This window comes from Sander vitreus, chromosome 13, assembly GCF_031162955.1.
Source record: "Sander vitreus isolate 19-12246 chromosome 13, sanVit1, whole genome shotgun sequence".
NCBI lineage: Eukaryota > Metazoa > Chordata > Actinopteri > Perciformes > Percidae > Sander > Sander vitreus.
In genome coordinates, this window is record NC_135867.1 from 20548614 (window position 1) to 20575119 (window position 26506).

A 26506-nucleotide genomic window follows, 5' to 3' on the forward strand; every position below is an offset into this window, starting at 1 on the left:
GACCCTGCTGATTGTAAAAACTCTTTTTACTAAATTCCTAAATTCTAAATTCCTGGAGTCAGCAGTGACTTACATGCAATGGCATGTTTCCTTTCTTTCATTTGTGTTCTGCGTCCGTTTTTTGTTATATGAAGATTCTGAAAAATTATAGAACATAAAAAAACACATCAAACTAATGATGTGGAATTGCCAAAGTGTTGTACTTTCTTCTTCATAAAAACCTCAAATCTGGCAGTAGTCTCTCAAAAGTAATTTGTATAAAGCTGATTGCTAATTGTATTCCTGCACTATAATACGAGTTGGAAGCAGAAGCATGCACAGCTGCTGTCCTGCTTTTGGCAAAGCTATAACTGATATAAAACAGTCTGTGCCTTGCAGTAATGTTGATGTTGACTTTGGGACATGCAAATGAGTGCTGTACCAAAATAGTTGTACAGCTGGATGTGCAGTATATAAAAGCATGTTGAATACAAAATTAAGTAACAAAGGAGGTTTAGTTCTGACTGTGGTAACAAAAGGTGGCTCTGGCTGTCTCATGCAGTGATGCAGTGTGATATGGTTACTGTGTGTGCCCCATGCCACCCCGTCTGTGGGGTTAGATTGGGTTCCTCTTTGGTTCAGTTGGACTCTGCAAAGAGGATTATTGGAGCTTGGCTGCAGTAGGCCTTTCAAGCTATGGCTCAGGCTCCAGAGGACTAACAACAAGTCAGACACTGTCAGATCCAGGGTAGTGAGGCCAAGGGCAGATGCTTTGAAGTGGGCTATGAGATTCTCATCAGGAGGGATCAGATGAAGGGTGAAAAGAAGACAGTGAGAGGTGCAAAGCTCCAGCTAAACAGGCAAGCTGGGTAGGCTTCAGAGGTGGGTTTCACTGTTCGAAGCCAGACATGCTATGAACGGCTTCAAAAACCTGTGAAATTCATGTGGTGCAACTTGTGAAGTAAAAAAACAGCATGATTTGAGAATAACAACAGACATGATAGCATACAAAGCCTTAAAATACAGACTTTTTGAAGCAGACAGGGAGATACAGGAGAAATATTAATCATTTGGCAATCAAAGTATGCTGAGAAGAAAATTATGTCTGTGTTTTTTATCGCAGAGGTAAGAAAGAGGGGTTTAATTTGTGGTGATTGTCCTCTGCATAATTCTTCAACCTCCCTAAAATCAGAGCAGTCATTGCAAGATGTACACATTTTCTTAATCAGCCTGCAACATTTAACATACCCATCCAGCACATGTTTTTCCTCGTTCTCACCGTCAACGGAGCCTGGTTTTGCAAAGGCCACTTACTCAAGCGCAGTAACATCACTCCTAGAGATTAGCCATGTCATGATATGTTTACTGATAAGAAGAACTTATTTGGAACTAATAGATGACAAGACAGGGAATTCCAGAATGTCAAGAAACTGTAGCTAAGACAACAGTCTTAGGTTTTGAGAATCAGAGGGCTTAAATTTGTGTATGCTTGCATGGTTTTTACTTGGGCATGCATCATTTCTTATTATATCTTAATAAGCAGATACATTTTCCCACCTGAGAATATAAACAGTCAGTTGTACAAGCACATGTTGCAGATTATTTGTGTGCTTACCCAGCACAATAGTATAACGTGCACAAACGGGCCAATTTTTCCTTGCCCACAAACTGTACACACAAAAACATGCACACTTATGAGAAAATTCTTCACTAACCTTCATAAGCTTCCTCTGCTTTTAACCCTTATCGCTCCTCACCTTATGTCTTACACTAACTCTGGCGTTATCATCAAAAATAAATCTTTAACAAAGGGGTTTGAGGAAATAGTCCAGGCTTACAGATCCTACAGAGACATTTGGACCTCACACGATAGTAAAAACAGATGTGTAACCGGATTGCTATAGGACTTATAGATAGTATCAGTCAATTAATCAACATGCACACACACAAACACACACACTGTACACAAACATACACACACACACACACACACACACACACACACACTGTACACACAATTGTGATGGTCTCACTTTCTTCCTGTCTGTCGTAACCTCAACCGTGTTTTTGTGTCCCACGAGGAATGCCTTTTATCATGTGACAGGCTGGTGTTGGTGGTGGTGGTGGGGAGGGGTCGTCAGACAGCTGTTTCCCATCAGCACTCAGTCAACTGCAGTCATCCAGTTGCAACCCTGCTCAGAGGGGCAGAAGGAGCAGAGTGGAGCTCAGAGAAGTGCGGGGGCCAAAAATGCCTCCAATTAGAAGGTCATCCCAATTTGTTCTCCCATATCCACGGTACCCATCAGGCGTCTCTAGCCTGCTTGTCCAGTGTTATGTACAAATCCATAGCCAGAGGTGAACGAGTTGCCGCCATCTGGGAGTCATTATGCCTTTTCCTCATTGTTTCCTGTCTTTTCACCCCAACCCAGCTCGACTGAGTTCTGCTCTCTCCGTGTTGGCTCAGCTTCCTTGGCTTGTTCAGGTTCTAAGCCCCCCTCTGTAATTTAAGACTGGGAATGCTTAACAGCAGTCACTCATGCACAGGCGTCTACATTAGCACATGTTGTTCACCTCATCAGGAGCAGAACTTTTCTCAGTTGTGTAGAACAAAGGGTTGTTTTCATTTATGATGAACCCCTTTCTCTTTTACACACCCCAATTCCACTTTTTTTTTTAGCTGTAATCTTGCAAATGATAGTCCCATACTACAGTTAAAGCTCTGACATTATTCTGGTTGATTTTGTTTCAACACATTTAAGTTTTTTAGAATCCCTTGCCACCAGTGGTGGAATGTAACTAAGTACATTTACTCAAGCACTGTACTTAAGTACAATTTTGATGTACTTGTACTTTACTTGAGTATTCAATTTTCTGCAAATTTATACTTCTACTCCACTACATCTCAGATCAATATATACTTTGTGCTGCATTACGTTCATGTGACACATATAGTTACTTTTTACATATAAAAACATGATGTACAAATATATGATGCAGTGCTACACTACTAATCCACCCAGTAGTATACAAAGTATGTAAAATTGTTATTATTTTAATAATAATAATAATAATAATAATAATAATAATAATAATAAGTATTCATTAGTGATACATTATGTATAATAGAATATTCCATAATAAAGACACCATTCTGCATAATGGCTACTTTTCTTTTTGATAGTTCAAGTACATTTAGCTGATAATACTTTTACTAAAGTAACATTTTGAATGCAGGATTTTTACTTGTAAAGGTTTTTTAAGACTTTGGTATTTGTACTTTTACTTAAATAAAGGATCTGAATAATTCTTCCACCACTGCTTGCTGCTCACAGAGCTTGGGGCTTTACAGTGGAGACATTTCTATACAGTCTATGGTGGACAGGAATGAGCGGCCTGTGGCTGACAGAAATCACACTCTACTGTTAGGCTTCTTGCAGTGGATGCGAGTTTGCTTTGCAGCTTTCTCAGCAGCTTGTCTCAATAGACCTTATCCCCAGTTTGAGTAAGGGAGTAATCCCATGAGGAATCCTTTCAGATTGTGTCTGTTATATATTATATATTATATTATATTATATATATATATATATATCGATCCATGTAAATCACCACTATATATATATATATATATATATATATATATATATATATATATATATATATATAGTGGTGATTTACATGGATCGTATAACTCATATAGATATAATAACAACTCATCACAATGAAAGTATTTTGGGCAAGAGTTGGTGTGCTGCTCTTAAAATGTGTGATTGACACATATATAGCAAACAACCTTTTATTATGCTTCCTTCAAATGGAACTTGAAAGGTCATATTTTTGACATGGTTCAAGAAGTCTTAAGAACGTTGATAAGTGACTGAAAATATGGCCTTGTTCTTCTTATAAAAGTGGGGATAATTTTGTGTTTTGTGCATTTCATGCTAGGAACAAGAAAAGGGTAGACAACTGAAAAAAGTTATAAATGAAAAGCAATTTCCCTGGGCTCTGACATTTTAAAAAAACATCAGCATACAATAGAGTATGTCACAACTTCTGAACTCATTCAGATAATAATCAGTCAGTTATTAGTATTAAATAAACTCTACTCATTGACACAATAAGTACAAGCCCATATTGACTGTTGGGCTTTTCTGTGTGTTTTCCAGTTTTACGCGATGACTTCAGACAGAACCCAGTGGATGTTATGGTCGCAGTGGGGGAGCCGGCTGTGCTGGAGTGCCAACCACCTCGTGGGCACCCTGAACCCACCATCTCCTGGAGGAGAGATGGTACCAACTTAGATGACAGAGATGAACGCATCACAGTAAGAGATACCACTTTAACCTTAACCATTACACATCATTCTGACCTTTAAGGAGTAGTTCACACAAAATGTAAATGTTGTCATTACTTACCCTCATGTTAGAGTCAGTCAGTTGATAACCAATTGATACATCTATATGATACAAAACATTACTGTGAGATACTATTAATCATAATCACAACACTTGGATTATGCTGCAAAAAGGGGCACTAGTAAGTGTCATTATATGAGCTACAGCTGTCATTAATCTTCTATATTAAGTTGTCATGTGGTGTACAGTACACAGCAGTGATGTTCTCTTCATGTTTCGTGTATCCACTGAGCTGATTTCAGACCCAGAAGCGTGTGATTGGTCAGGCCAGCAAGAACAGGCTTCCCCTTCCTTTAACTCAAGAATAGAACCAGGTTTCAGCAGCTGTGTGTATGTGTGTGTTGATTTGTTTATTTGAATGTCTTTGCATGCTCCTGGGGACACACAAGAGCGAATTCAAAGCTCATGTTAGTGTGGAGTGACAGGTAGAGTCTCTCTGGGGGACTGTGATGGACAGAGCAGCTATCTCTGATTTAGGGAGAGGCATGGATCAGAGCCAAGGGGAGGCTCCTCTGAGGGAAATACAAAGGCTGCTTTTTGCTTTGTACTTTCTGCGTGCCTGTCTTTGTCCCCCCTAATCATCTTCTCTATATGGAAATATGTCTTTGCAGTGAGAGTTCACTCAAAGACATCACTTACTGTACAGAGACCAAAGGAGTCCAACACAAGTCATGGCTACTTTCCATCCTTTTGAGTCTTCACCTTGTAGCCTGGACCATCATTTATTAATACTGATATGTAGATAAAGTTGTGAGTTAATTTTTGATAACAATTTTTAGAAAGACTCACACAGGGAAAAGGTTGATAAATTGATTTTAATTTTAAAAAAGCAGAGCGCCTTTATACAGAAAAAAAAAAATGTAAATCACACTATAAGCAGCTTCAGAATGTGTGTGCCTTCAGGGCATGTAAGGCTATGTGAAGAAGAAAGAGAACACATTGAAACAGAGCAGAAATGAAAGCTGAGGTTTCAGTGTCCGAGATGGAGGAGCGACAAACCACATTTGGATTTCTTAGCAATGGAATTGCTGCTAAAAACGAGGAGCGGTCAGTCCAGGAAATAAAAAAGCTCTTGGTCTGCTCTTTAATCAGCTGCTAAAGTTACTAGTGCAGCAGTATTTAGAGCAAACAGTTGCACTACACAACTATAACATTAGTCAATGGCATTGGTTTGAGCTAGATCATCTTTGCAGTCCTTTAGGAATACTTTACTGGCATCATAACGTTGCCACAAAATTTGAAGTTGGTTCATCAGGAGACAGTTATTACACTGACTCAGCAGTCCATGTGCCCACAGATGTCTGATGAATCTAAGACACTTTATCCAGGGTTCAACTGGGTAACCTTAGTCACCTGATTGTAATATGGTTATGCATTTAATTAAAAAAAAAATTGTGCTTACTTAATGAAATGGAACACTGCAGTATGGGAAAGATTATGAGCCAATACATTTATCCACTGACATTCAAGTAATCCTTTATTAATTGTCTACATGTCATAGGTTCCCCTATTTTATATTTGCCCGCTGTACCATACAGCCATGATTAATGTAAATTCACTGTTATGAATTCATGCAATTATCTATCATGTGCAAATAAGGCACACAAAAATGATATTACGAAATAAATAAAGGGCTAAATTCATATATTTAGTGTTGGTCCAATAACATACTGTAAAATACTGTTACTGTCTGCCAATACATGCAGCCTGTCTTACTTTCTAGGATTCCAACAATTATATAATTTGTCATTAATGGCAGTATAAACAGTGAATGCAATGGTGCAATTGTTTGTTTTTTTCAAATATACTATAGACAATTTTGCATTTACTCTAATTTGAGTCCAAGTATCCAAACCAATCTATTGGACACTGACAGGAATGGCTGAATCTGCAATACCAGTTCCTAAATTCCCCCACTTGCTCCTTGTGATTACTAGTGGTTGACATTGTGTATGAAAAGTAGAATAGTGGAATAATGTGGAATAGAACCACAAGGCATACAACCGTCTGTTGAATCTTCCTCTTCAAACCATATTATTTGCAACACATTTAGAATGTCAGCCATAGTTAGGCCACTCTTAGTTGTGATTTATTTGATGTAGAGTATGAGCTGTTTGTGGTGGAAGGTTAGCCTGGAAGAGGCTGGCTCATAAATGAAAGGCTGTTGGTGTCATCCCTGCAGCAGCAATTTAATGATGTGTTCTATGGAGAGTGCTCACCAAGCCAGGTGCTGTCTGGCATGCCGCTGAATCCCCTGCCCGCTTCGTAGATGCAGCACTGTGGGCAGCCTTAACCTCTGACCTCTGTTAAGAAATAACAGAGCCGTGCCATCACAGGCTGTGTGTCTCTAGCAGGCATATATGAATAGATCCAGTCCATTGTTTAGTGTGAGTAGGCTGAAAGTTTAAATGAATGGCTGGGTGAAGGTTTCTGATGTCTGGGTGCAGGGAATGGCCTTGGCGATAGTATCATGCCTGCTCACTACTGGACATCTAGGATATGAAAAGAATGAAAACAGTATGGAGAGCGTGTGTGTGTGTGTGTGTGTGTGTGTGTGTGTGTGTGTGTGTGTGTGTGTGTGTGTGTGTGTGTGTGCGTGTGTGTGTGCATGCGTGTGTGCATATATCAGTATAGAGGAGGTAAAAAGTTTGGGAAAGGCAAAGAAGGCTGACTGAACATCTGAGGAAGGTCTGTACAAAGTGTCTTTGTTCCCAGGGTTCTGTGCTAATGTGGCACTAGATATGAATTATGTAATTCATAATGGGTGACCTTCTGTGCAGCTTGAAAGGCAGTGCAAATGCTATTCCTTAGATAAAGAGATGCATACAGATGCACATGAGCACAACTTTTTGTTATGCCATCAAGTGCATAAAAACAGTGTATTTTAAAATGTGTTAAAAAGTGTTGTATGTGGGTGGAAACATGCATTGAAGTTAGCGCATCTAAGAGAACACTTTATTAATTTCATCACAAAATGTACAAATTGTGGCCATAATATTATGTGCATTATGAAAGTGCCAAGTTGCCCACTTTGTACCTCACAAACACAGTGCACATAAGGGTGGTAAGATCTCGTATGACAGCTGTTAACATATTTGTTGTGCTTTCTTTTAGATTCGCAGCGGCAAGCTGATGATCACCAACACCAGGAAGAGTGATGCAGGGAAATACATCTGCGTTGGGACTAACATGGTGGGAGAGAGAGAGAGCGAGATCGCCGAACTCACTGTGCTTGGTAACGTTTGCGGCTTTGTAATTGCATTTCCCAGTGTTGCAGTGCTTCACTTAGTCTAAGTACCCTCTCAGTTCACAGTGGTTTAGTTTGCCAGTCTGCAATGCCAGGTCTTTGTCAACGGAGTATAATAACACATTAATTACATTGATTATGCAGCACTACAATCCAGTCTGCCAGCTTTGGAGAGGTGTCCAACCAAACACATGCTAAACATCTACCTCTGCTTCATCCAACGCTGAAACCTCTCAAACCTTTCAGTACAAGAGCTCCCCATGCTACCTCCAACACCCCCTATCCCAAACACCTCTATTCTCCACCCCTCTCCATTTATTAGCATTTCCCATCAGAATAGAGCTCTTATCCATATCACATGGTTAGATGACCTTGGTTGAGGTTGGGAGTATACACTATAGTGCCTCATAGAGCATTTCAAGGCTGTGAGAATAACCCTGTTGAATGCAGAAATAGGTCCAAATAGGTTGTTCCACAGGTTGTGCATAATAAATTACTTTGGAGACTAACGGATGATTATCTCTAGAATATTAAATGTTTTCAAACTCTATGATAATTGCAATATGTAAATTACCTTGCATATTTTGATGAATATTCTGTATTTATTACTTCTTTTTTTTCTCCCTTTTTGTAGGAAGAATTCTTTAAGCAATTGGTTAAAGTCATGGGAGCCGACAGTATTGCTAGTAAGAGCTACCCTGAAATCAAAAGAGAGTATACGATCCATTATTACACTTGGTAAAATAAAGTTTAGATAAGCTTCAGTAACTACACAGCTTGAAAGAGGTTGAGAAAATTGCACTAGTTACATTTATTCTTAAGAATAGACAAGTAAATTATGTAAGCTATACAAGGATAACATACAAGAAGTGTTAGGATATACTGTAGATGGCACCCTTGCTGATCACATTGACATTTGTGCTTGTTGCTGTTTTGCTGCCCTGCAGAGCGGCCAACCTTTGTGAAGCGGCCCAGCAGTGTGGTGGTGTTGGCTGAGGAGAGCGTGGAGTTCCACTGTGTGGTTCAAGGAGACCCTGTTCCCACTGTCCGCTGGAGGAAAGATGATTCTGACCTGCCTAAGGGCCGGTAATGCACAAATACCTTCTATATACACATTAATTTACCATGCAAACACGATGTTTCCACTCTTTCTTTCATCTCTTGATTGTGTGTGTCGGTTCTGCAACAGATTTGAAATCCTAGAGGACCATACCTTGATTGTTCGCCAAGTGACCTCTTTAGATGAGGGCTCCTATACATGTGTGGTAGAGAACATGGTTGGAAAGTCTGAATCATCTGCCACGCTCACTGTACACGGTCAGTACAACCCGACCCTCGCATGTGATGTCCTCTAAACGTAGCACCACCTTCACTTCTATAAACAGTTCACACATTTTTTTTTTCAGAGACTCAGATTTCCTTTTCATGGATGAAGTATTTGCAAAACAGCTGCTTTTAAGCCTAACAGTCTAACTAATCTTGTCTTGTAGTGTCACAAATTAGCAGGCAGTGACTTTTTGTTTCCATTATTGTGTCTTAGGCTGCTGTTTGCTCTCAGTTTTTTTCCGTTTTGCTTCCTTGCTGTAGGTCATTTATTGTCAACAGCAGTTCTTAAAAAACAAGCAGTATAGGATATTTCCGCAGTTTGTTTATAGTATGTTTCATGGTAATGTCCTGTATAAACTGAGAAGAGCATGCAAGTAAATGTTTACGTGACTGCAGCAAATGGATTCATTTGGTCTGAGTGGTCCTCCCACAATGACACCCTTTAGTTCATAAATCAGCGGCAGGAAATGAACAGCAAAACACCTCTCATAGTTGCTCACACAGAGACACATATATTTATATATAAAAACACAGGCAGCAGTGACACAGTGGGTGACATGGACGTGAGGGCAGTAGGACTTAATTAAAGATAAGGCAGGGCTGGTTGCATGCTGGGAAACGACATGGTCTTCCTCTCCCTCCAAAAACCTGAGAAAACAAGCATCAGGACCATAGCTAATTTAGGCAGTGGATGGAGAAGGGCAGGAATAACTGGCAGATGAGTAGAAGTTGTATTATGGGAGGAAACAGAGAGCATTCTAAGTGAATGTGTGTTTCATAATTAAATCAAAAAAACTCTGGCAGGCGCGATCGTAGCGCAATCGTAGCTATAGTCATAACCACAATAATTTTTACTGACCTAGAACATTTGGTTGACATTAAACAGTTGCCATTTGAAACAGATGCTTTAAACTGCTTTGTAAGGTTTGCACATGTCCCAAGTATGAGATGAAATGACAGCCAAATCATCTGTATTTTTTTCAGACAATAAGAAGGAGAAACTGTAATGAAGATAAATTAAAATAACATTGCTTATAAATGATACACGTCTTTTCAGACAGGGTGCTTAAACCCTGCTTTTCTGCAAAACCATGTGTTTTACTTTTTCATTCTAGACATTCAAGACATTCTCTGAACACAAAAAAATGCTGAGCAATAACCGCAGTCATCCTCTCACAGTAGTTCCAAAACCAGCTGGTTAGCTAGCCATTCATTTCACTATAAATCTAGTTTACAGATGTCACGGTGTACAGTAGTTCCCAAAATGTGTCTTTGTTTGTGTACTACATTTAGCAGAGCAAATCCCTGCATAGCACCAGCAGTTCCCTCTTCCACTTTCCATGCAGACCCAATGCTCCACCGTTATTCCCTTGCATCTTTATGTCCTTGTTAGGGGATTGTATCTTTGTCCAAATACGCCTCAAGGCTGGCTGGCTCTGTAACTCAAACCAAAAATTTCATACACTTTTCACACCTCGCAGTCAACTAGTCTGCTGGGTCTAATAGGGGTTAAACAGCATGTCTTGTCCTTTCCCATTTGTTTTTTTTTTGTGGATATTTTGGCCATCTAAAGAAATGTTTTACTTTTCATTCCAAAAGAATAATTTCCTTTTATGAAGATCATTTTCAAACTATGCTCAAAAATGTATGATCATATGTAAAGTCGGTTACCCAAAATGATCCTGCATTATTTATGTGGTTAAATTAAATGAATCATATAAAAGACATCATCATCATTATCATCATCATCATTATCAATACATTATCAGTTTTCTTTCTTCTTTTTTTACCTCTGCCTCTTTATATCTGCTTGTAGAAAAATAATAATGCATTAAAATGAACATTTGGTAATATATATTTGGTAAACAAACTGTCTTCTTGTAGATCAATTTTTACTTGCACCCCCATACTGTATTACTGACTGACTAGTGTTCTTTCATACCAATTCCATTGTGCCCACTTTTTTTTTAAGTGTGTGTCAATACTGTTGAGTGCATCATTGCAGTTCCATATACCTGTATGTGCCTTCATTGCTCATTACACTGCTCTTTTTTTGTGTCTCTTCCCTTGTAGTCAATACTGGTAAGTTGTCATCCGTCCTTCATCCACCATCAGACAGCAACAAGAAACCTTGAGGCACTGTCATTGTCCTATCTTCACTTTAATTCCATCCATCAATACAGTATGTAATTCATGCTATGTGTGGGTAAATTAATATATATGTCCTGTTTTCTTTCATTAAAAAAGGTAAATAATGACTGTTTCTTGCTACATACACACTTAGCCTTTATTCCTTGAGCTTTTCATGCATAGTGAGATGTTCTAAAACTGGAAATGATGGAAATGTATCAGGCTGCCAGGTAATTAGGGCCTCATTTCCTCTGCAGTGCCCCCAGCATTTGCCATACGCCCCAGGAACCAGGTGGTGGCAGTGGGCAGGACGGTCACCTTCCAGTGCGAGGCCACTGGCAATCCACAGCCCGCTATCTTCTGGCAGAGGGAGGGCAGTGAGGTGAGATTGACCCTCAGTCTGTCATCATACTAAATGACTACTCAGTGTAAATAGTGAATTAATGGCTTTCTAACTCTGTGATCTCTGTCTCCCCTCCAGAGTTTGCTGTTCTCGTACCAGCCACCACAGCCCTTTAGCCGTCTGTCTGTCTCCCAGATGGGCAGTTTGACTATTACCGACGTTCAGCGCTCTGATGGCGGCTTTTACAGTTGCCAGGCTCTCAACATCGCTGGCAGTGTTATTACCAAAGCACTGCTGGAGGTCACAGACTGTGAGTAAAGGGAAGGTGTGATGGCGGGCAGATGGGGGGACTTTTTTTCAGCACCATTCTAGCTGCAATACATTTGTCTTTTGGCTAAACAGACTACTCTGCTGCTGCAGTTTTGCATTGTTGAGCAGGTCTATAAGGCTACAAACTGGTCTTGGCTGCAGCCTGGTGAGAGCTACCTCCCTTAAAGGTGTGGTAGTTGGCCTTGGTTACTAACTGTTAGGGGAGGGATTTCAGGAAATGTAGGCTTAAAATCTGTTTCCATGGAGATTGTGTGTAAAGAGTGTCTGGCCTTACTTACTTACTTCCTAAAATATAGTTTCTCATCTAACAACTGTACAGTATGTAATCTAAATTAACAGGATTAGGAGAAATACTTTATTATTATCCATTGTAACAACATAGATTGTGTTGTATTAAACTATAAATATTTGTGAATTCAGACTGCAGGATTGACATATGATATTATTAATAGGGATGCACCGAATCCAGGATTCGGCTTTGGATTCAGCCGAATATTGGGCTTTTTGACGGGGTTCGGTTTCTGCCGAACCTTAGAATTTTTTTTTAACCGAACCCAACCCTATGCTTGCACTACATCCTGGTCGACGTAATGACGCCGCCTTTGATTACGGGAAGGTGTTTACGTAGGTGGACCGTTCAATGCAGTAGGCTGTGAGAAAGTGAAAATGGAACTCGTGAACAGAACAAGTGTTGGGCTCGGACACAAAGTGCACAGGCTCGGGTAGGGTCGGGCTTGATTTTTTGGGACTGATCTAAGCTCTAAAGGACGTTGATGTTGATGTTATCCAGACACATAATGTTGCCTATTCATTTTTTTTTTTTTTTTTACAGTTGAAATAAAATAAAACGAAAAATACACTACTGTGGTCGTTGTTTACTTCATTAATGTGTTTACTGTGTTAATGGACTGAGGATGGGTGTAGGATTCGGTGCATCCCTACTTATTAAAAGGTATTTCTATATGGAAAGTGGTCTGAGGGACTCTCGTCCAAATCCTAGGTGATGAAATAACTGTTAATTGTCGGGGGAAAAAAGCAATTTAAATGTGCTTGGAGGCCAACACCAGTAATTACGTACACACCACCAGCAAAGTCTACAAGCTCCCAATTAAAGGGCCTGTATGATCATGAATACATGTGTCTGGGTAACTGTGCACTATGTACTTTGTATTAAATTAATGAAGATAATTGCTTCAGGCTCAAAAAGACAGTTACTGCATCTTTCAGTTGTTCAGTACAGCCCTATTATTTATAAAGGATAATCTGCTGCTCATATTGGTAATGCATGATGCAGGGAAATGAGAGGCATACACTCTCTGTTACAGGTAATGGAAATGAAAAAAAAAGATGGGGTCATGTTTTATGTAATTTTTTCAGTGGTCTATAGTACTGCACTCTCGCCTGTACCTATTCCTCTCTACTCTCCCCTACCCAAAATTCTCTCCATCCCACCACTCTCCTCTCATCCGCATTTGGAGTGGTGCATTTGTATGGAAATAACTGGTCCGCATTACCTCCGGCAGTTTTCAAGGCGTGTTTCCACCTTTTTTTTGGTATTTTTATTTATTTATTTATCTAAAGCCCCTGCCCTCATCCACAGGTTTCTTTTTTTTTAATGTAAGAGCGAGAGAGAAGCGAGAGAGAAGCGAGAGCTCTGTTATCTAAGTGGGATTGCTATTAGTTGGGCTTTGCCGTTGTGATTGGAGCCGTCTCCAGCAGTACCTAATGCCGAAATAACGATTAGTTGCTCTCCGCTGGAGGGGAAAAGTTGATTTATTTTTTGTTCCAATGCCTGCACAGCCACCTCAACCTATTGTTCTCTCTTTACCAATTTTCCTCTTAATATCTCTCACATCTTATGCGTCTTTCATTTCTTGGCAGCATTTCATTTTTCATTTTCTCTACTATCATATTTCTTACTTTTATTTCTCTCTCTCTTCATGACTTTGATCTTTTGTCAACAACAATTCCCAATTTCATAATATACTGTTGACAGTGTAGAGTTTTTTTGGGCTTTTTGCCTTTATTTGACAGTGATAGAAGAGATACAGACAAGATAATTATTTTATTGTTATTATTTTTATTGTTATTAATGCAGGAATAGAGAGGGATGACATGCAACAACAGGAATCGAACTGGGGACCTTGCAGTTTAACCGCTTTAGTCCCTTGGACACCAGACTGTATTTATTGTTTAATACAGTATAAACCCCAGTACAAGAAAGTACCATACCTTTTGTACCAACAGGAAATGATAGCATCATGTGCTGGACTTCAGTTAAGAAACTTGTTTCCCATGTATTCAGCATGCAGAGCACATGTGCATGTCACCTGAGATCTTTTTGTAAGCTTACCTTACCGATACTGTCCTTATAATGACAACACGTTTCTCCAACCTGATGCTTTGAGTTGCCTCAACATGACCCCAAAAATCTTAAACCTGTTTTAACTGCAGTGGCAAAACATAAAACACATGTTTAATATGAATAATTTGTGTTTGCAGTATACATTAAATATACTGTAGAAAACTAACATCACTGAAAATAAAATACAGGGCGAGAGTTTTCTCGAAAACGTATTCGTACATTCTTAAATTTGAAAACTTCTCGAATAGCTACCAAAACACTTCTAAAGCAGTTTTTTTTTACTTTGCTGTAAGGCGATAATGATTTCAGTTTTGTTTCAGTTTTGAGCAGCTCCTTCATTCCACTGTGTGTTGCATTGTGGGACGATGGTGTCCATCATGCTCAAAAATGGTTGCATTTTTTAATATACTTCATTTTTTTTTACGTTTTCAGTATGAACCACACACATGGTTTAAGTACGAAGTATACAGTATGCAATAAGGCCATGGGGCAAGTGTTAACATTATTAGTCTTTCACTTCCCTACTTCTTTTTTTTATTAGCTGGATCAAACCACCCTCCCCCTGTGATTAGGCAGGGCCCACTCAATCAGACCATTCCTGTGGACAGCACAGTGGTCCTGGGTTGCCAAACAGCTGACTTTGCATCTCCTACGGTCCACTGGAAGAAGGACGGTGTGCTGATTTCTCCCATGGACTCTCGCATGTCCATAGCAGACACAGGATCACTGGAGATTCGCTACACTAAGGTAGGAGGACTAACACAGTGGTTAGTATTTTGCAGTTACAGCGACTGCACTCAGACAACCCACTAATATCTGCCACTGAACTTCTTCTCCTCAGCTGGGAGATACAGGCTTCTACACTTGTTTAGCTTCTAGTCCCAATGGAGAAGCTTCCTGGACAGCATACTTACAGGTGGAGGGTAGGTCACACAAATTGAGACATAGTTATAAAGGTTGGTAATACATGCTGAAGAGCCCTGTGTAGTGTACTGTAATGATTTTCTTGGTATTTCTGTGGCAGAGTTTGGAGTTGTTGTTCAGTCCAGTCAGCCGATAGACCCTAACCTGATTCCCAGTGCTCCGTCTAAACCTGAGGTGACTGACATCAGCCATACCTCTGTCACTCTGTCGTGGAAAACAAACCCCAATGCTGGTGCAACACCTACATCTTACGTGATCGAGGCATTCAGGTTAGACTTATGTGGTATCCAGCAATCTATTAAGCTTGATGAAACTTCCCTTGCTTCTGTATGTTATCATTTCTTCATCTCTTCCTGCAGTTATACATTAGGCAGCAGATGGGTGACCCTAGCTGAGCATATAAAGACACAGACCTTTGTACTGAGGAACCTGAGGCCAGCAACTGTCTACCTCTTTATGGTCAGAGCGGTGAATGCTTATGGCCTCAGTGACCCCAGTCCAATCTCTGACTCTGTCAGAACACAGGGTCAGTGTGCGCTTTTCTTTTTTCTTTTACATTCCAATTTCAGCTCAATGCATTGAATGTGTCATTGTTGCTATTTTACTCCTTTCTTTCCTTTTGTACCAACAGACAGCACTTCCACCATGCAGGGAGTGGATCACCGACACATCCAGAGGGAGCTGGGAGATGTGGTTATCCACCTGCACCCACCAACTGTTCTTTCATCTTCTGCTGTCAGGATGCAGTGGATGGTAAGGGGGCCGTACCATGACGACTGTACTGCACAACGTCAACATTTGTTTGCTACATGTTTTCTGTTATCTATGTGATGTGTATCTATGTGATCGAAATAAACTAAACGATGTCAGTGTTAAATATGGGAAAAGGTCAAATGTGCAATTTTACCAATACATGTAAACACATGCTGTATATCAACAATTTAAAATGAAAACGTAGCCTGTGCTGCCTGTGCTTTATCAGGGATTATTATAGAGCAGACTAACACTCTGATATGTTTTCTCTTATTCTCCCAAGCAACACAAATAAAAGAAGTGAGCTGTCAATGATGAATGAGCAAATACACTTTCAACATAGTGATCTGAACAGTTCAAGAGGATCTTCTCAGCTAAAATTGCCTAGTGTGAATATTAATTTTATGCTGAAATTACATGTGGTTTTCTCTGTCAAGTGAAATGTGAATGTATCTCTATTGTGATACGTTGTGCCTTGTTCCCAAGACATGGGGATTTATTTGCAGCATGTGGATGCGAGTGCTTAGATATGTGTATGCCTCCACAGAAATATTTTAAGGCAATTATTTGTCATAATTGTGTGGTTTAAATGGAAAGTGCTTCGTCCTCTCCTGGCTTGATTTTAACCAGAGCCATTTTGTGGTTTACAGTGAGAATTCACAGATATGAGGAAATGGAAATCTGTATCAACCTAAAGGCAAAGGGTATTAACTGAGTTTTAACAGATCCTTCCTGTGGGAGTTTCACTCCAGGATTAGGCGTTAACCACTTAGATGTATGTTGTTGTAACTCACACGCAGATATAATTGTGAACCTTAGACTTTACGTGCATGTTTTTTGCATGTTTTATCTCTGCATCTCCACTAGGTTGAGCAGCAGTCCACATACATCCAGGGTTACAAGGTGCTTTACAGGGCATCCGCTGAGCACGGCCAGCCAGAGGGGCAGTGGAGTGTCCTGGAAGTACACACCCCACGGGAGGACGGGGTGGTGATCGGTCAGCTGAAGAGAGGTTCCATCTACGAGTTCAAAGTGCGCCCTTTCTTTGATGAGTTCCAGGGAGCTGACAGTGATGTGAAGGTGGTCAGGACGTTGGAAGAAGGTGACTGAGAACTTTTGTTCTGCAGTATTAAATATATCTATAAATAGCTGAGAGGAAAAGAATAACATTGGTGCAACTCTTTAATTCCCTTATATATTTGGATGATGATACAAAAGCCAGGTATTGACAGATATTTTTTCACATGCAAAGCTGTAAGAGATGCAGACCACGCCTGGGATACATACAGCATCAAATGAGACTGTGTTTATGTCTGAATTGTTAACTATATCCTTAATTGTCTTAGCCCCTAGCAGAGCACCCCAGGGTGTTACAGTGACAAAGAGTGATACCAATGGGACCGCCATTCTTGTTGCTTGGAAACCGCCTCCGCAACGGGAAGAAACTGGAGTCATTCAGGAGTACAAGGTAAGAAAAGAAGGCCCCCAGCCATCTCCTGTACTCTGAATCCTGTGTTTTACAGTTAAAATGTACCTTCTCTTGACAGATCTGGTGCCTGGGTAATGAGAGTCGCTATCATGTAAACCAGACGGTCGACGGCTCCACCTTCTCTGTGGTCATCTCCAATCTGGCACCGGGAATTCGCTACAGCGTAGAGGTTGCTGCCAGCAATGGTGCTGGACCTGGGGTCAGGAGTGATGTCACTTTTTTTCAATTAGGTGAGAGTCCTACCAAAAAAAGTGTTTGTTTATTGAGGTGTCTTCAAACTAGGCCTAAAAGCAGTCAGAGTATCCCAGGGTGAAAACTTCTATAATTAAGAAAAGTGTTTTAGCCTTCTTTATATTATACAGTGTTCATCAAAAAAATAGAAAGCACCATATTGTGCTTACCCTGCTGTTACTTAGCTTCAGATACTTTTTTAACGATGCTCTTCATCATGCTTCATCAGCATGTTTGTACACACTGTATTCTTCAGATATGCTTTCTGCAAATCATCACAGTTGTTTTTGTTTTCACACATTATGCCTCTCTTCTCTCGTTCTTCTTTTACTGGTTAGACTCTGCAGGCCAGATGATGGATATCAGTGAGGAAAGAGACACCTTGTCTCAGATCTCAGATGTGGTGAGGCAACCAGCATTTATTGCTGGCATTGGCGCCACCTGCTGGTTGGTCCTCATGATCTTCAGCGTGTGGCTCTACCGTCACCGCAAGAAGAGAAGTGGCCTCAGCAGCACATACACCGGCATCCGCAAGGGTGTGTGTTTCTCTGTTGTGTGTATGTTTCAGAAAGGTAGATCAATGTATGATGCTAAATCAAGATCAAGATGCTAAACATATAGGCCAAGTGTGCGTCTGCGAAACAGGTGTTTACTTTTGTGGGTATATTTGAAGGACGTTATGCTTGCAGAAAAGATCAAACCATGACACATTGCCACCATTAAACAGCTGTCTTCATCTCAGTGATATTAAGAAATCATTTCAGAGGCTGATAAGCAGATCACATTAAAGGGTGAAAAATACTCTTGTCTAATCTTCCTTTGAGACTCCAGGTACAAATTTGCATTTGCGACTATGTAGATAATTAAAGGCTGTCCTTTAGATGCTCATTTGTAGCATGTCATTTTCCCTGAACACAGCACAGTTCTTAGAGGCACAGGCCTGTCAACCTGCCATTGCCATGTCTGCTGCAGTATCACTGTTATTTTCCCACTCTCTCTCGGACCACCTGTCACCACCATTAACCTTCACCTGGACACTTGTCAAGACAGAGGCAGCAGCAAGGCAGATGGCATGTGGTTATTTAAATGTTTGTACACATCACTTTTTCTCATGAAGAGATGTCCATCAAAGCAGCAGATAGCATATGCATAGACATGTCCAAACCTCATACTGGGAGTAACTAAGCACATAGCTACTATAATAGTCAAGTTTTTACATAAAAAATGTTTAAGCAATGCTTGCTCATCTTACTCCCCTTATCCTGTCTTTGTCTGTCCCTACAGTCCCCTCATTCACCTTTACACCAACAGGTATGTACAGTATGATTATTCTGCTAATGCTTGTGGTATTTTATGTATTTAGCAAGTCAATTATTAGAGTTATTGTATTTTATTTAAACATCCCAAGATGAATTTGCCTCCTGTCTCTTGCAAGTCAGTTTTCATGGTCATTTACATATAGAAATAGAAAGGTATGGAAGCACAACTGAAAAATTGCAAAATTCTGTAAGGATTTTACAAAAATCTCATCATAGAATACAACGAGCAAAAACACAATGAAGTGATTAAATAGTTCTTGCTCTAAAGTATCTGCTGTTGCTACCTATACAGTACATGATTGCAGTACTAGAATGTAAAGATATGTGTGTTGAAGCTGCATATGTATATAGTAGTGTGCCAAGCTCACTAAGTTAGGTTTATTTGATTAAATAAGGACAATGTGTTATGTATTCTACTAGAGTATCTTTATTTGTTTGATGTTTTACTGGTGGTGGAGGAGAAAATGTCTCAGAATCAGTTATCAGGAGGTCGGTAAAGGCACAGGCAATTATTTGTGTTGTGTTTCATGCACATCAAACCATAGAGTCAGACTTGTGTAAAAAAAGTAAGTGTAGTCTTTTCACTTTAGATTTTTGCTTATAAGCTCTATCCGCCTTGCATGGCTTCACTTTCTCTGCCTTTGGCACTTTCTCTTTTTGACAGCTCATCAAGGTTTAATGTTTTTCTGTTTCTCTTTCCAGTGGCATATCAAAGAGGAGAATCGGTGTGCAGTGCTGCCAGGTGAGTGATATTTTTGTCCCTTTGTGTTATATAAAAGACTAACAGGAGAAATGCACTTACTTTGTGAAAACACTAGGGGGAGGTGTCTTCCTGCTCCAAACGATGAACCTCATGCATCCACCCCATACTCAGAATTAATCAGCGATACATGAGAACAGTGGGTTTTGATTGACAGCACGGTCCTCTTTGTTGCAGACCTGGCCTTCTCAGCATGGGTGAACCTCTAAACCAGCTGTGGCTGCCAGACAATTGGCCAAATGCATGTGCCAATCACAAGGACTGTAGCATCAACTGCTGCAATAATGGCAATGGCACCAGTGACAGCAACATGACAACATACAGCCGACCAGGTTAGTGCAAGTCTGAGCCCATGTCAAAGTTCAGGTACTGTCAGAGATATACACTGTATTGTGTGTCTTATAAAAACCAGTGCTTCCAGCAATGCTGAAGCTTTGTGACTTGTGTTTTAGCTGTGTTCGAGTGCTGCTTTGTTTTATGTTCTCCTCAGCTGACTGCATAGCTAACTATGGAAACCATACAGAAAACAAACAGGGGGGACAGCTTGGTTCTGAGACGGCCATTTACAGCGATGTGAACCTCTCCAACAAGCTTAATGAGATTAAAACATTCAACAACTCCAACTTGTGCTACGCGAGTCCAGGAGGAGATTCAGCAGCCACATATGAACCCATCCCGTACGCCACCACACAGCTCATTCAAGCCAGCATTAAAAATAAGGCAGCCACTGGTGTCGCTATGGCAGAGCCTCTGGACATGCCCTGCTGGAAACAGCCCCCCAACCTGCCTCCAATACCAAAGGAGATGGCAGCACAGATGCAATACAACATAATTGAACAAAACATGCTAAATAAAGGTAAAGTAGGGTTACATTTGATTTGCTTTACACCATTTATATGAAAAAAAGCTGCTGCAAATGGTCTTGCTGCTTTGTCTTCAGATCATCTGCAAGGAAGTGAAGGAATGATCCATCCTAAAACTATCCCCTACAACCAGACCCGTGATCACAGCACAGGAGGCTCACACCACAGCTCAGACAGAGGCAGCAACAGCACCTCAGGTAAGGCCAATAACTACTCGGTACAGTGCTGAATTGTAATGAGGCAAGCCATACGTCTGTGTTTACCTTGATGTTTTCTTCTCATTTCTCAGGGAGTCAAAATCAAAAGAAAGGAACACGGGCCCCAAAGGTCCCAAAACATAATGCAGTAAGCTGGGGAGAAGCCCTGTCTCCTCCTCATGCTAATGCATGGGACTGTGATGAGTATAGCCTACCCATGGAAAGGAGGTACGGGGAAAAAGAGACACACAGATACATTTCCTTCTATGCAGCACACACTAATACACAGACATGCATAGCTCCTCAGTTGGTTGTGTTAAGGTGGGGTCTCAAAAAGAGATAGCTGCAGTAGTGCACTTCAAAGTGTACATTCAATATGCACAAGTCTGCACCGAATGTATTAATTTATTTGTTCTCGAGTGACTATGCAGTGAATATAGTTAGATACACATTTAAATTGAAAAAAAAAAGATTAGGTTGACTGTTTCATGTTAAATTATAGCTACTCCTTAGCAAACTGTAGCCCTCCAGGATAAAACAAAAACAGGATAAACTTATCAGACTCACACAAGCATAATTGGAGGTATGCTGTGAACACCTTCTGTTAAAACATGGCCTTATTGTCACAACCAACACTTTTAACCAAACTAATTACACAATTTAGATTTGTGTCACTGTCAGACAGTTTGCTATGACAGCAGGTTTTATATAATTAAAATTACTTCATAAAATGTTCAATGAACAGAAGGGAAACAAGAATGCATTCAAGAGACGAGCAATAAAACCAGATGGTGCAGAAAGCTTATTGTTCATCTTTGTACGTTTTGCTATGATGGAAATTTGTGTTCTTATGGCCGACCTAGGGATTTGCACTGATGTCTAATGGTCTGTGACTAATGTGTCAGGACTGCCAACACCCCTCATTCCTTTAGCCATTACCTCATGTCAGTTGTCCTTTTCTTATCAGTTTTGATCCAGAGGAGAGAATGGAAGGCTGCCCTACTCCACCACTTAGAGGGGCTGCCTCATCCCCTCCTGAAGTGTTTTATAGTCACCCACCTAACGCAACACCACAGGGAGACCTGAGCAATGGCCTGCACGATGGAACCGAGCACCTCAGGTAACCAGATAAAACCTTCCTGACACTGCTTTCAAGCATTTCTAACTGATGCTACACATTTTCTTTTTGTGACAAGACTGCACAGATTTTTTAAATTCACTTTCCAGCCAACACATCAGCGGCCACCCTTGCCCTCTTTCCCCAACACACACCTACAGCTCCATACCCTTCTGCATGGACACCGATGTACAGGAGGAGGATGAGGAGGAAGAGGAGGAGGAGGCAGAAGAGGAGACAGACGCAGAGCTCGCTGACAGTTACTACAGCCAACACCACAAACGGCAGAAGCACAAACACCAGCTGCACCACCCCTCTCCACACAATCTGCTTCTCCATGGGCTGGAGCAGACCCCAGCCTCCAGCACTGGGGATCTGGACAGATCAGTCACAGGGTCCATGGTCAACAGCTGGGGCTCAGCATCTGAGGACAACATCTCATCTGGCAGGTCCAGTGTTGTCAGCACCTCGGAAGGATCCTTCTTTACAGATGGCGATTTCAACCAGGCAGTGGCCTCTTCGCGGGATATTGTAGGCCTGCGCATGTGTAGATACCCAGAGGAGTCAGGTGAGAAAGCGTCTGTGGAGGAAAGGTTTTATTTTGTGTTCAAACGTAGTAGACACATTACACATTTATGTTTCCAAAGGATTAATTGTATTAACTTTGGTAATTCCCTGACTTTACACTAGCACCATCAACAGGTAAAGATGTCATTGCCACTGTGACCATGTTAGCACATTGATGTTAGCATTTTGCTCAAAGCACCACAATCCTTGGCAACTTGGTATCGATCTTAAATATTTATCTATTTATTATGTCAAGCGTGGTGTATTTGACAGTGCTGGCAGAGTGCCAAGATGCTTCCATTCACATGATTGGTAACGAATGAAGTAGAAAAAAAATAATTATCAAATGAAGTACTTCATTGGTATCGGTGTCACTTTAAGGGTATGTGTTTTGGTAATGGTACTGGCCATAATCGTCATCGTTTCAATGATACCCAGCCCTACTAAGCGTAAATGTCCCTTAAATGTTCACGACTAAATAAGCAACATTCAGATAGCCCACCAGGATAAATTGAATGAAAAAAGCCAATACTATGATAGTTATCACACTCACACAAGCATAATTGGAGGTATGCTGTAAACACCTTCTGTCAAAACATGAACAAACACTTTTAACCAAACTAATTACACAATTTAGATTATTGTCACTGTCAGCCAGTTTACTATGACAGCAGGTTTTACATAATAGAAATTACTTCATAAAATGTTTAATGAACAGAACAGAAACAAGCATGCATGAGAAGTGCAGCATTTCAACCCATATAGTCTGTGGCGTTGTAGTCTCGCATTGCCAGACCTTTCTCCACAGCGCTGCGAAGGAGGGTCTGGCTAGTCCACACAACATTCCGGTATCGGAGAAAAACGTGCTCTGGTTTATTGTCATTTCTTTAAACCACTCGCAATCGGCTTGGGCGGCGCTATGCGCCCGACAGAGCAACAGCGCCTCTGCAAAATAACCCAAACTCAGATTGGACAGATAGTCTAGCTAGCTGTCTGGATTTACCCTGCAGAGATCTGAGGAGCAGTTAACCATAGTCCTCATAAATCAACAGGAGTTTAGAAAACCAACACAAAGAAAGTGGAAGGGGAGGGAAATCCAGCCAAAAATGAGGGACATCCGGCAGAACCTCTGGCAGCACCGGAACAATCCCGTAAATGAAACGTCGTCAATATAGACTAGTGGCGTGGTGAAGTCGAGCATGGTGTATTTGGTTGATTGATATGACACAGTTCAAAGTGAAGAGATGCTTACATTCACATGATTGGTATCGAATGAAGTAGAAAAAAGGTATTAAAAGAAGTACTCTTTCAGTATTGGTATCAATTTAAGGGTACTTTAAGGGTACTTGTATCAATGATCCCCAGCCCTATAAACGTACATATCCCTTAAATGTTTATGACTAAATAGCAGCAATACGAGCTATTTAGCAGCAATCCAATATGGATAGTTGGTTTAGTTGGTTAGTGTGAAGACAAAAATAAATCCTTAAACTCTTAAAACTCAGCTAATCTGCATCATCAGGACTGTTTGGGTGTGGTTTTATCAGATTTGATTGACAGAGACCTGGTAGCAAATCACTCAATAGTCATCACATTTTGTGACTGTTGCTAAAACCTGATTGGTGCTCAGTACATGCCATTACCTTTTTCATTCTAAGTCCAGCCCACTTCAAACCAGAAACAAAAGCACAGACAAGTCAGTACACAGTCAACTGTCAACAGACAATGGTGTGTTCATGTAGGACCACATTGCTCACAGTAATGATGTTACATGTACCATTATGTGATCTAAACATTTACTTTTTATGCTAAATTTGTGTGATGATTGCAGGCCGGCGGCACCAGCGGCCCAGCAGCCCCATGTCCACAGACAGCAACATGAGTCCTGCAATAACACATAAAAGACCCAGAAGGCATAAACAGAACCAGTCCGGTCAACAGGGCTACCAACCCAAAGATAGCTTCAATGACGGTAAAGACTGAACCAAGAGTGAGAATATTCACTCCTGCGTATCTCCTAAAAACTGTAACATTTGGACATTTGTGCTCTACTGTGTCCCCAGACTCTTGCATGCCTCTGAATTTTCCAAGCCAGATGTCCCACAGCGACTATAAAGTGAGGGGGGCAACACTGCCTCGGATGGGCTCCGGGGAGGCCCGGGGTCGACGAGGTAGCGCCGGGACTCACAGGGTCAGGGAGGCTTCATTTGAGCAGAGAGAGAGCCAGGACAAGCACAAGACTCCGATAGGAGGGAAAGGAAGCAGCAAAAGCCGACAGCACTCAGGCACTGGATGGATTATACAGCACACTTTTTAATAAGTGATTGAGTTACTACCCAACTTAATGGTTTTCTTTCTTGTATCTCTTTCAGAAATTGGGGATGTCCTTCTGTACAGTCGTCCCTCTTTCCCATCAGGTCAAGCTCAGAGGGAGCCTGATGATACTAATTCATCCAGCTTTATGTCATGTGGAGACTCAAGGACCAAACAGGGAGGACAGCTGGCACCTACAGGACAGGTGGAAGAGGTAAATCAAAATCAGGAGCAAAACTCCACAAATACAATTCTCTGTTAGCTATTTAGGGTTTGTTTGCCCAAATACACGTGTCTTTTATTATCTGTGACACAAGTTAACCAACAACTTAAGTAAGTGCAAGGGGGTAAACATGACACTATTTTGTTTTCACAGTTCCTGAAAAGCTAAGAAGCAATGCGAGCACAAAAGGAATATCCTACAGTTGCTTCAGACGAAGGACTATGACCTTTACAATGTGGGAAAAAGACTACAAATACTGCACAATACGCTCTTGTTTTCTATTTTAAATTTCTCATTAGGTGTTGGAAAAAAGAAAAAAAAAGTGCCCTCATGTTTAGGTCTGTGGACTTCAATTTTGATGCACTGTTTATTGTTTTCTTTTTGGGTGACCAGCTTCCAGGAGCCTGAACCACTGGTTGCTCAGTAAAGTAAGATGAATGCACATTTGATGGCGGTTGTGAGTGTCTACACAAATATTGTCCATGACGACTGCTTGATGCGGTCCATACATGATCTTTGCTTGTCATTCGTCTTGTTATTTTACTGTAATTGATATTCAGTAATTACCAGCCATCTTGTAAATTCTTGAAATTGTTTACTGCCACAGAAGTGCTTCAAATCCAAATTTTATATAACAGTGTTAATGTTTTATAAGTGATGTACATCTTGTATTTGTATTATTTGTCCTACTTTGGTTATAAAAGCACAATCACTTAATTTTATTCTAAGTCTTTATTATATGAATTTCAGTCTGAAGGAACTCAGTCTTTGGAGTCGTGTTAATCATTTCATCAGTTCACTTCAGGCTGAGAAAATGATTGTTGATTGTGATTGTGCATTCAGTTGCGTACATTTGAGCTGCTTTCATTCAGATTTGAACTATCTGTTGTGTGTACTGAGAGAATTGCATGCAGAATCACCTGTAGGAGCTTTTACTTAAACATCTTGACTGCTTTGTTCACCCATTGGGATGATGAAAAACTTGGTCATGGACTGGTTCCATTTATTGTTTTCTCCATTGAGGCCATTTCATTTAGTTCTGTGTTCCCTTGTCCTTGGCCATAACCTCTAGAGCAGGGCTGTACAATATGCTTCATTTATTGAATTACTGATCATCAATCTCCTACCCAACTAAATTCACTTGTATAGCAATTTTCAGTAACTAAAAACAAACAAACCTTAAACTGGAAAATATCAGAAAGCCAGTACAAGAAAATGAATATTATCAGGCACAGATGTATAATGTGTATTGTTTATTTATAGTTATAAAGTTACATTTGCATTGTGCTCTAGAGTTTGGTGATGTTGTCCAGCCCTGTTCTGAAAGTTATATATGGAACAAATATGTCACTCTAACTACTCTGTTTGAATAAATATGGCTGTTCCTTAAGCAACAACAAACACTTTTAGCTCATTCTTTCAACCTAATTCTACATTGTATTTCAAACGAAACACAGATTTTCAACCTCAACTAACCTAAGAAATGGCAAAAAAAGAGGTCATCAGACATATTGCCAAGGAAATATGGCAAACATGCGGATGATAGTTCATCCTATCCGACATTTCACTCATGTCTACAAAGGTGAAGTGGTAACTTTTACAAAACTATAGTAAGACT

At 40.5% G+C, this 26506-nt stretch overlaps 1 protein-coding gene across 1 annotated transcript in view; it reads left to right on the plus strand.

Annotated features, from left to right (window-relative positions):
- Positions 1 to 26275, plus strand: part of LOC144528005 (roundabout homolog 1-like) — an 84923-nt gene extending 58648 nt beyond the window's left edge. The window contains exons 4-31 of the mRNA XM_078266398.1: positions 4143 to 4300; positions 7506 to 7626; positions 8586 to 8724; positions 8828 to 8955; positions 11038 to 11046; positions 11352 to 11476; positions 11576 to 11747; positions 14674 to 14879; positions 14974 to 15055; positions 15157 to 15325; positions 15416 to 15582; positions 15688 to 15809; positions 16677 to 16911; positions 17156 to 17277; positions 17357 to 17528; positions 17868 to 18065; positions 18814 to 18840; positions 19551 to 19590; positions 19786 to 19940; positions 20099 to 20464; positions 20549 to 20668; positions 20761 to 20896; positions 21636 to 21788; positions 21896 to 22353; positions 24184 to 24324; positions 24416 to 24637; positions 24725 to 24879; positions 25042 to 26275. Coding sequence (XP_078122524.1) covers positions 4143 to 4300; positions 7506 to 7626; positions 8586 to 8724; positions 8828 to 8955; positions 11038 to 11046; positions 11352 to 11476; positions 11576 to 11747; positions 14674 to 14879; positions 14974 to 15055; positions 15157 to 15325; positions 15416 to 15582; positions 15688 to 15809; positions 16677 to 16911; positions 17156 to 17277; positions 17357 to 17528; positions 17868 to 18065; positions 18814 to 18840; positions 19551 to 19590; positions 19786 to 19940; positions 20099 to 20464; positions 20549 to 20668; positions 20761 to 20896; positions 21636 to 21788; positions 21896 to 22353; positions 24184 to 24324; positions 24416 to 24637; positions 24725 to 24879; positions 25042 to 25056 — 4313 coding nt within the window. The 3' untranslated portion in view covers positions 25057 to 26275. The remainder of the gene's footprint in view (positions 1 to 4142; positions 4301 to 7505; positions 7627 to 8585; positions 8725 to 8827; positions 8956 to 11037; positions 11047 to 11351; positions 11477 to 11575; positions 11748 to 14673; positions 14880 to 14973; positions 15056 to 15156; positions 15326 to 15415; positions 15583 to 15687; positions 15810 to 16676; positions 16912 to 17155; positions 17278 to 17356; positions 17529 to 17867; positions 18066 to 18813; positions 18841 to 19550; positions 19591 to 19785; positions 19941 to 20098; positions 20465 to 20548; positions 20669 to 20760; positions 20897 to 21635; positions 21789 to 21895; positions 22354 to 24183; positions 24325 to 24415; positions 24638 to 24724; positions 24880 to 25041) is intronic.
- Positions 26276 to 26506: the final 231 nt, after the last annotated feature.